The sequence below is a fragment of the Branchiostoma belcheri genome, unplaced genomic scaffold (genome assembly GCF_001625305.1).
Source record: "Branchiostoma belcheri isolate BF01 breed outbred unplaced genomic scaffold, Haploidv18h27 scaffold1, whole genome shotgun sequence".
Lineage (NCBI taxonomy): Eukaryota > Metazoa > Chordata > Leptocardii > Amphioxiformes > Branchiostomatidae > Branchiostoma > Branchiostoma belcheri.
The window spans coordinates 10895438-10906788 of NW_017802379.1; the positions used below are offsets into that span (position 1 = coordinate 10895438).

General features: G+C 40.4%; 1 protein-coding gene across 1 annotated transcript in view; it reads left to right on the top strand.

The window, feature by feature from the left end:
• The window catches only part of LOC109477328, a 28609-nt gene extending 18358 nt beyond the window's left edge, over positions 1-10251 (top strand). The window contains exons 14-27 of the mRNA XM_019778555.1: positions 184-379; positions 1020-1166; positions 1738-1939; positions 2176-2334; positions 2749-2844; positions 3312-3458; positions 4040-4306; positions 4636-4749; positions 5226-5339; positions 5791-5893; positions 6444-6670; positions 7773-7948; positions 8709-8926; positions 9513-10251. Coding sequence (XP_019634114.1) covers positions 184-379; positions 1020-1166; positions 1738-1939; positions 2176-2334; positions 2749-2844; positions 3312-3458; positions 4040-4306; positions 4636-4749; positions 5226-5339; positions 5791-5893; positions 6444-6670; positions 7773-7948; positions 8709-8926; positions 9513-9522 — 2176 coding nt within the window. The 3' untranslated portion in view covers positions 9523-10251. The remainder of the gene's footprint in view (positions 1-183; positions 380-1019; positions 1167-1737; positions 1940-2175; positions 2335-2748; positions 2845-3311; positions 3459-4039; positions 4307-4635; positions 4750-5225; positions 5340-5790; positions 5894-6443; positions 6671-7772; positions 7949-8708; positions 8927-9512) is intronic.
• The last annotated feature ends 1100 nt before the right edge of the window (positions 10252-11351 follow it).

Genomic DNA, 11351 nt, shown 5'->3' on the forward strand with positions numbered 1-11351 from the left:
AGACATGCGACATGGAAACGAGTATTGATACAAACATTTGATAGGCATGCAGCCACTGCCTCATTGGTCAGAACGCTAATTGACCTACTACCATTGGTTGAACTGCTAATGACAAATGACAGCTGCAATACTACTACTTACCGCAAAGTGACGCGTCTTTCATTTTTCTTATAACATGTTAAGGGTGACAAATGGAGACGCCCCTTGCAACATCAAGTGGTCCAACGCCCACCGGATCGACCCAACCGACGGAGGGAAGTGTATCCACTTCACCGCCGCATCAGAGGGAGACATCTTCGTGGTGTTTGCCGGCATCCCGCGGAACTACGAGACGTGGTTGTACATACAAATATCGCCAGAGGGCGTGGCTCTATACAAGGTAAAGCAGGTGTCCTACTGCCAATATTCATGAACCAAGAGGAGAGAGGGATATAGGAGAATAATTGACATTCTATATGCGGGTATCTTGTGCATTGAACATAAACCTATTTTGAACATATTCCATAACTTTAGACCTATTCCACTGCCGTTGTAATGTTGACATAAAAACAAACAAATTGAAGATTTTAGAAGTACTGTAGATTTTGCGAATGTATTATAACTGTTAAAACTGTATGAGTACTTCTAAATAAGAAAATCATTTTTAAGTCTTCTATGTAATTTAATCGGGTATTATCCACAATTCCTGAATTATCCTCCAAATACTCCAAACCCGCGTGTAATGGGTCACTATCAGGCTTGACCTCCCTGTCAATGAACTGTCAAAACCACCTCCAATCACGTAACCCCCGCTAGTTGGACATGAAACAATCATACTCACAATCACGCTGATTGGATGACAATTTCCCTTCAGGCCATGCGATTGGTAGCAACACAGCTGCAGGAGGGCATTTATCAGGCTTGACTTTCCTGTCAATCAACTGTCAAAATCACCTCCAATCACGTAACCGCTGCTAATTGGACATGAGACAATCATACTCACAATCACGCTGATTGGATGAAATTTTTGATCCCTACAGGCCATGCGACTGGAAACAACACAGCTGAAGGATGGCGCCAGTAGCCTGGGATCGTCCAACCTGTACCAGTCGTACTTCGTCTGCGTGACAGAAGACACCGTGAGCGGGGCAACAACAGTTCAGTACGGCAAGACGCCTGACAATGAGGTGAGTTGTCATAAACAGCGCCATCTGTCATGTAACGAATGCATTACACGTCAAGGGCGCATTACCTGCTAACTGGAGGTTATTCTTTTGATAGCCTTGGTGTATGTATACCTTGTGTATGTATATCTGTCACCAAGATTACTCAAGAACAGCTAAAAGTCATATTTCTTATTTAGTTTTATTCTTATGGTGTGACACAACCTTGAAATTATCAGATTTTCTGCCCCCTGGCGGCTATCCTAGGTAATGTAGTGTTAACTTCGGTATTAATATCTCGTGTTCTGAAAAGGCAGCCATTTTCAAGTCTTCGATGTTTGGACACTTCAATTTTTAAATTTTTGGTCAAAATAGTTTTTATGAAAATATAACAGACGCAAAGAACTCATCATAGTGTCTGTTTTTACTGTTTGCCGCAACTATTTCATAACAAAAGTTTAGTAATCCTTTCCTCTACTAGTATAAAATATCTGAAAATAGATCCCCCCCCCCTAATATTTTCATTAGTCCCGCGTGCATGGCAATGTACACACCAAAATTCCCTAACATGAGTACCTTTTCTTTTCCACACCAGGAACGGCCCCACATCTGGCTTGACTTCCGGTTTAACAGCATCCTGTCTCTGCATTATTACGCGTTTGGCAGCGGTATGTACCCGGTCAAGGTCATGGGCGTGTCCCTGGTGGACCAACCAGCGCAGGACTTCATCGTCTGCAGAGAGGGGACCGAAAAGGACGACGGGAGGTGCAAACAGCGGTGTCACTCAGAATGTGACGGTGAGGGAAAAAGTCTCAAAGATTGTTATCAAATTACAAAACGATGAAAAATGAGAATTCTGCTATTCTTGGGTTTTCAAAAATGTGTTAGAATCTTGGAGGGTGTTGTATGGTGTAATTCAATCGTGTGTTACACCATGCAACTGTTGTTAATAATGTTGATTTGTCGATATTTCAAAAGCATTCGACTTAATCTGGCGCGAAGGGTTAATTTCAAACTTCACTGTATGTTACAGGTTGTAGGACGACTGGATCCGACTCGCCGACAGACTGCATCGCCTGCCGTCACTTCAGCGTAGCCTACCCGTACATAGACGGAGGTCCCGGCTCTTCTAAATGTGTGGCTGCTTGTCCAGAACACATGGAGCTGATGGCAGACACCAACAAGTGTACATGTATGTCCTGATTCTCATATATTATACTATTGAAGTGACAGGACTTGTTTGTATGGGTGCAGAAGTATTGTTTTGGGTGGCTGCCTTGTGAGTTTGTGAGCATGGGGGAAAATAGATGGTTTTGACAGTTGATTGATATGTCAATCCTGGAGGTGACCGACACTCGCCGAATGGGGGTAAGTGGGTAGTATGTGGAGGAATGTAGGAAGTAATGTAATGCCCGATTAGATTCTATACAATTCACTCCTCTGTTTTAACACATCTCAGATTTCTTGTCTACTCTTCTTTGAGACTAGTAATACCTGATTAGATTACATCATACAAACCCCCCTCAACACACACACACACACACACACACACACACACACAACACTTCCTGAATGTGTAAAAAATCTGATTTCTTTTTACTTATAGGCAAGAAGCAAATGGAGACCAGCAGTGAAGGAGGCCGAGTGACGTGTGTGACCGACTGTCCGCTCACTCACTACCTTGTTGACGGCGTCTGCAAAAGTACGAACTTAATTATTTGAGTCTTTTTGCCTGTTTATCAAACCTACTTTAACTGACGATTCGTCCTCTCCGCAGCGAGAGAGAATTGGTAGCTATAGTAGGATAGGTAATCAGGGTTGAGTATCTAGTTATCAGTTAGTTGTCCTAGTTGTAATGCAGTAGCAAATATTACACTGTCTTCTATGTATTCTTCTTCTTCCATTTTCTGTAAATGTTATGTTTCTGTGCTCAACATATCCCCAGAAATGTGTGAATTATATTTATGTTTACCGAAGGAAACATTGTTTTTGCTCTGTTTCTTCTTCTTCTTCTTCCGTTCCAAACACTGGCCTCTGACCTGGCGAATGACGTGATTTGTTGACGTCTCTCACCATGGTAACTGGTATTGGGTTACATAATGTTGCAATTTTATAGTAGGAGGGATTTATACTCCTGTCTGACCATATTTTTATGTACATCTTTATTAGAGTGCCATAGCTTCTGCCAAGATGTGAGCGGCCAGGGAACCCAAGTGTGTACGGGTCCCAACAGTAACCAGTGTCACACCTGCAAGTACGCCGTGAATGGTGTCTGCTCGGAGGGCTGCAGTCCGGGACAGAAGGCGGTCAAACTAGGTACGTCGGGTTAATTACCTTCGAAAAGAAGGTTATGTATTCACTACTGTCATGGTGGAGGGCTTCGGTCTAGGTATGGGACACACTATTAGCATGTGTAATTGAGAACGAGAGAAACATCGGCCGCTGTTATTTAGGATAATAAAGATCTGATTTGCATAATTGATGTTTATATTGTATAATTCTGTTTTTGAGATACATGTGTCCAATTTATCTAAATAAAACCTGGCCATTTTCTGGTAACTGTAGTAGCCGGGCTCCGTCAGGTCGTTAAGACACTCCCATCCTATTTGGTTATATCACTAATAATAGCCTACTGTTATTCTGTTAAGATCATCTGTGTTAATGGAAGTCATTATGAAGTTTAAGCTGAGCTGTAATTTCCAATTTGTCAACACTACAACTCCAGTCTTTGTCAAGAAATAGGCAACCAATGAAATTAGTCACATTATACATATTACCCACGTGACCTGGTGAGTACTGGATGGTAGGTTGCAGACAGTCTGTGACGCCCGCCGTCTTTGTTGGTTGAGATTTTAGATTTGCAATGTCCTAATGGCCTTCTGTGTTTCCCTCACCAGCTGACGGTTCGTTCCGTTGTGACCAGTGCCAGTCAGGCTACAAGTGTGTGAGAGGGGACGAGTTGGAGGAGATGTGTCCAGCGGGGACCCACAGTAACCATGACAGTACAGGCTGTCCGCAGTGTCCGGCTGGTCGGTACAGCGGCTCGGGGGCGTCTTCATGCACGCCCTGTCCGGCTGGACAGTTTAACCCCAGCAGCGGATCTAGCAGCTGTCAAAGCTGTTCTGCCGGGATGACCAGCAATGCGGGGGCTAGCAGCTGTTACGGTGAGTAGTTGACTTAATATTCATTTCTCTGAGGGAAAAACTGCTTTGTCGCCCTGTGGATGTATTGTTTTGGGTGGCTGACTTGTGCGCTAATGTATTCACGAACACTTCCAGGTTCTAAGTTAAAATCCTCAGATTTCTTGTCTAGTCTACTTTTCCTTGGGTCTACATAATCTCGAAGGCCTATTGAAAATCGGTCTAGTCTAAATATAGTTTTCTTTTCATTATTGGGGTGTGAAGTTTAACAGTTATTTCATAACAGCAATGATGTTTTTTTTGTTATATTCTTTCATTCAACGACGTTTATTCCATTCGTACATTCTTCTCAGAAATCAACGAGTGTGCGTCCAACCCTTGTCAGAACGGCGCGCAATGTGAGAACCGTATGAACAGCTACTACTGCCGGTGTGCTGCTGGATACCAGGGAACCAACTGTGAAACAGGTGAGTAGGTTATCGATAACTCATGCTGCCCGGGGGTTGCTTTCAATCTGTCCTTGTGACAACCAACACAAAATGCAACTCTTACGTAACCAATGGCTTGTGCACATTCGTCGCAAGATCGTAAAATAGTAAATTATATATATTATATAAAGCATTCTTCTGATCTTGTGATAGTCGTGCATGTTTCGTACAAAATTCAACAGTCTGCCTTAAATCACTGTCGGTGGTCGGTCTTGTTACAGCCTGTTTGAGATACTATGGTGACAGACAGTTCCTCAGTCTGACAATAGTTCAGGTTTATGTCAGCACATATGCATAAATCAATAGGATTAGGATGTTCCCAATTCTCCTGACTTAGAGATGTTTTTCATCAACATTGCACGGGCCTCAGACGAGTAGAAGCGTACTGTATCAGACTACTGAATGAGACACACATTGAATATAGAGACTGACGTTGTTTTTCTGCCCTGCCACAGATATTAACGAATGCTCCTCCAACCCCTGCCAACATGGCGGCACCTGCACGGACCGTGTGAACGGCTTCTCGTGTGCCTGTAATACTGGATACGCTGGTGACACCTGCGGAACAGGTAAAAGTCCTTAGCATGAAAGTTCAATTGGTCAATTACTCTATGAGAAATAGACTGTACATATACTCCAACTGAAGGAAAATTGACTTCCCGTAATTTTGTTATCTATCTACCGCGACGGGAGGCGGTACCGATTTTGGAAGACCTTTCACCCAGTGCTGACGTCACACGTGCGGAAAAAACACGTGCCTACAGCACAGGGGTCAGGTAGCTGCTGAAGACCGAGAGCTTTGGTCAAAAATTCAGTTTGCCGGTCAATTTTCTGTGATCACAATCCTCTCACTTTTTTTTCTTTTTTAGATCTAGACTATAAAATATATCAGATGAAATTCCTTGCAAAAATTAGCCACAATTCTTGTACTTTTTCTAATTTAGATATAGGGTATGAAATATGTCAGGTAAACTTTCGTGCAAAAATTGGTCATAATCGTTTTACTATTTTATTTTCCAGATCTAGACTATGAAATACGTCTGATGGGCAGCAGCAACCCGTGGGAGGGGAGGGTAGAGATCCGGTACCAAAACGGAGCCTGGGGGACGGTCTGTGACGATAGGTAAATACTTCCATAGACTTTATTATCTTTTATACAAGGCTATGTTGTGATGGACATAGTTGTGTGCAGTCTGTCCCGCAGTGAGAAAGTCATTAATAATTTGTACTGGTAGCGCTCGCTGTTTCACATGTGTTTATTTGCCGACGTCTCAGGGAGGAGCCTATTGGTACAGTGGTGTGTGCAGTTCGCAAGAATTCTAGGAATGGTACAGGCATTTTGTCCACAGACATGGAATGTCCACAGGAATGTCTCCCAGCTCTGTTTGTTGACATGCCCACCTTTCTGGAAACCATTGGGAGAACCTGTCTGCCGGATGCCCTACATGAACTTTCTGTGAACCTGGGTTTCGTTCACTCAGGGGAGGGGAGGGGAGGGTACAAGGCTTCCTCAAAATCATGAAATCATGACAGCGCCATGCAAACAATAACCCCAATCAATCAATCAATGTCCCTCCAGGATGTTCTGTCCAACCCATCCTATCAAAAAAAGGTCTTGACTAAAACATCATGGTTTAATGGAGGTCTGATATCCCAGAACTCTTGTTTTGCAGATGGGACGAGAACGACGCGGCTGTAGCCTGCCGACAACTCGGCTACCAGAACGGAGTATACGTGGCGCTTACTTCAAAGTTTGGAGCAGGTTCGGGGGGCAAAGAAAGCATATTTCTCGACGAGGTCGGCTGCTCCGGGTCGGAGTCCAACTTAGATCACTGCTCGCACCCCTCCCACGGCACCCATGACTGTAGTCATAGTGAAGATGTCGGGATTATCTGCTCAGGTAATGCCATATACTTTTTTTTAGATATTTCGTTATAATTTAATTCAATTCTTTATTACTATACCAACATTGCAGACATACAGTATGTAGAATTATAGTGTTGCATGAATGACATTGGTATTTACAATCAATACATAAAAAGCACATAACATTACATTGCATTACATACATATATACATGATTATATACATACTACTGATTGATATGAAGTGTACATCCCTGGCATAGCAAGTTCTGATTATACAATCTGATTGTAGAGTCTAATAATTTATTTCGTAAAGCCCTAACCAAAATACATCGTACGATGCACATATGATAAGACTTTTCTGCGACGATCGTGGTAAACTAGCTGTGATACTTAAATATTAAACTATTGCACATGTTTCTTTTAAAGTTTTGATATACATATATGGAGATGGAGGTCGTGGAAAAATAATCTTCTTACAGGCATCGCGCGGTGTATATATGAACGGGGAATATGGAATATAGTATATCGTACTATATTTTTATGTGATAAGCAAGCTTACATGGTTGGACTTGTCAGATTTTTCTAGAATTCTTTTTTGAAACCATGAACAATGCAACAAAGCTGATATAAGAAACCTACAAACATGTCCCCTCAAATTGATGATCTCTCAACATTAGAATTGATTTTGCCAAAAGATTAACCGAATGAACAAAAATAAGCGGTTCGTCCTCTCCAAGAATGATGCTATGGCGAAAACCAAATTAATTTTTTTATATGGCCGTGGTACCACAAAACTCGCACAACATACGACACAAAGAGAACACTAACATGAAAGAAAAATTTGTTAAAAGCCAACTCACTGATATCCTACTTCCGGGACGGAAGTTTTGTTTTGAGCATCTCCGGAGTTTGTATGTATCCTTTCATAAGCAGGAAGGATTAGATGTGAGAGGGTGGAGATTTACTTTTAGTTGATTGTCATGGTTGTGACCCAGTATGCCCTGGGTGGTAGAATGTGTTTAAAGTCGCCAAGTATATTGTCAAAAGGTCATATACTGACATGTGGGTGAATTGAAATGTCAGAAAAGCCAAAAAGACATTCCGGAAGTCTAAAATCTCATTTTTCTTCTCTAGTTTGTCGCTCAGGGTGGACACAACATGGGGACAAATGCTACCAGATAACGAATGGTGACTACACGTTTGACACTGCTAAGATCATCTGTGATGACGGCGGCAGCCTCGCCATGCCAAAGGACCAAGCTACCAACGACGTCCTCGTCAACATGATCAAGGAAACATCCACCGAGAAGGTTATTGTTTTTGTTGTTTTATTAGGAATTTATTAGATTGGACATTAAAATCTTATTTATTCTTCCTGGATTCATTAAAAACACAGCCTATTTATTTTATATCAAGACAAAGGCACACAACACAACAAGCACATACATGTATATAAAACACGCATAACTGAAAAGCAACATTAACATTTTCAAGATCACGTTTTGGAGGTCAGCTAGAGGTCAGTAACAATCACAATGATAGAATATTCAGCTGCTCATGTATTGGCACCATGGCTTTTAAGGGTTTGTTAATGTCTATCTTGTATGTGATCATGTTATTTATGAGTTTCCAGAACAGTTCTGTTTTTTTTTTTTTTTCGCATAACCGGTAAACCGCCTTTGGGCGTAACACACCAGTTTTGTACATGTACGTACATGTACAAGCTGCGTAAGACCGGAATGTAAGGTTTCGACCACACACTTTTTGATAAGTGCGGTGGGTTCTTTAACGTGCGTGGGTTGTGGCTCTCCCCGAACACGGGACCTCCATGTAACGTCCTATCCTAGGGACGTCCCTAACCGAAGCTAGGTATTCATTTCCTGAGTGAAGCGAAGCCAAGGGCACAAGATCGGCGACATGGGCAGGATTCGAACCCGCGACCTCTTGCAATTGGGTGTGAGCACGGGTGAACACGCTACCGACCGCGCCACACGACCCCATGGTGTGGTTGATCTGGTGTCTTGCGGAAGAAGTTGTGAGATTTAATGTTTTATGTACATCAATCTACAGGGAACCTGGATTGGCCTGGATGACCTGCAGTCAGTCGGTACCTACACGTGGGATGACGGCACCTCTCTCAGCTATACCAACTGGGGGCCGGGTGAACCGAGCACGGCACACGAACGCTGCGTCATGTACTTCTCTGGAATAACCAACGACGACCAGAAGTACAAGTGGAACGATTCAACATGTGAGACTAAGGGCATGTTTATCTGCCAACAGAACAGGTAAGCACAGTTCTAAAATAGACTGTTACTACCTTACTGCAGATGCAAATTATGAAAGTAATTATATGAGGGCCTAATTTTCATGATTGATGTGGAACCGTCAAAATTTCTTAATAGTAAATGATGGGAATTACATATTAAGGACATGTGTAAGTTTACTTAGTTAAAGGTTAACATAATTTTGTATAATTTTAAGCTATAAGCTAAGGTCAATTTAGAAGTATTTGCATGATTGATTATTACAAATAATGCAAAAATGCTGCGATAAACTTCTATATTTTGACGAAACGTTCATTTTCAATACTCTGGACAACTTGTATATTTGAGTGAAGATCATCAACTGATAAGATTTATGCAAATGAGGACCGTAATTGCATAATCAACTAGAAATCACGAAGTATTAACATGTCAATCGTAAAGGTTACCATCTTATGACGGAGGTATGAGATCGTTGAGCTCTACAGCGTCACAATGCAAAAACTGAAACACGGAGTTAGATATCAATGTTAGTTCAGAACGTTGAGATTATTTTAAACATTTAAGTCTGGGTAACAGAAACTAACTGTATTCAATTCTATATTGCCAGGCATTACTGATGATGACCAACAGTTTTGGATATGGCTGTGAGACCATTTTCTTCATGTGACCAGTCGACCGCATCTGGCTACTGCAGCTGAACGAAAAATGAGTCAAGTTATGTCCTTAGGTTCTCTTTTTGTGTCCCCACTGCTTTTTCTGTTCAACACATGGGGCACTACAATGAGTTTAATGAATTATGCATTGCGATTTACAGCTCACCATAAACGAATCTTCAACATATACCAAAAGTTGAAAATAGTAAGATTTTAGTTTGTAATTTTAGTTGACCTGCAAACTTTTCTTTTATATATTATACTTTTTAAAAGTCTAAATTTTCTTAATCTTACTACGATTTATTTACGTAACGTATTAAACTTATCAGACTGTTCATATTAAATTTTGTAATTATTGCTTTTATTTTCTAAGGTGGTATCTGCATTTCTTACGCCCACCGGTTTGTTATTTTCCGCATCAGTTATAATCTTGAATTTTAACTTTTGTATATCTTTTAGAATATTTGAAGATATGTTGAGATATGAAATATAACAACTCCCGCAATACTTACAAGATTGCTGTGTTATTAGAAAAGATATTGAAACTATTACAACATTGTAGATGTACTTGATTTGTTATTTAAAATTTCCAGAAGGTTGAATTTTAAGATTCATTTTTGTTTATTTTGTAGTTGAACCTATGGAAGTTGCTGTACTTTTTGATTCGTCAATAAACCTGTTTCAGATCTATCATTCCTTTATCTCAATTCATTCATTCATTCATTCATTCATTTTATACATAAGATTTTATATATAAGATTGATTTCGGAAAATTTTTATTAATAGAGATTTTACGAAGAATCTAATGTTGCACGTGTCAGTTTTTTGGTCATCTCTGTAGCCTTAAATGAGTCTTACACATGACATCATTTCTACCTGGGGAATACCAATGTTTGAACTTTGAAAAAAAAACACTAGGTGGCCGTTTTGCGTCCGATAAAAATGGAAGCTTCCATTTTTTCCTTGATTACCTACTTGTAGAGTCATCAAATGTCTTAGAGGTGTTTTTGCACGGGCCTACTATATCTTTTTTTCTAAAAAAAGTCCGAGAACCAACAAATTGAATTGGTGTGGCCTTAGAGAACCAAAGCTATCGTATTACTAATATCAAACAGTCTTCTGGGTCTGACTTGATGATTTGGATAATCTAGACAAACTCGATTTGACCAATTATTTGAGTCATTGATATCTATAGTGCGCACTCATGGTACCCAATCAGCAATTCCCATTTTTGACTCTCATTTTTTAGTAGTATGGTGAAGAAAAATTTTTCAGCCAACAGCATGTAACGATAAACATAAATAATTTAATATTTTTTTCCAGAAGTATTGTAGACACTGCGAAAGTTGTGATTCCATATATTGTACCCAACCGGCTACTCCAATTTTGGACTCCGCACAGCTTTTTTAAAAGCTTTGTTGATTGTACGCGATTTGTATGTGTTTTGTGTTTTTTTTTTCGTGTGTAAAATATGTGTATAAATTTATCAGGACTTTAAAAATGATGTAAATTTTATTTTTCTATATATCATGTCTGACCCTGACCTTTTCCCTCGTGACCTCAACGAAAAGCGACCTGTAGGTCGGTTTGAGCTTGTCTTGATTCGTGAATAATGAATAAAAACAAACGAACAAACAAATAAACAAACCCTGCAGCAAATGTATCAACAAAGTGATTTTACGGCAGCTAGAAGGGCGTTTCAGTTATTTTTTATCTTGGTCAAATAAGAGAACGTATATTGACAAGAAAAAATAATCATACAATTTCTACCATACTGCGTCACATGGAAAATT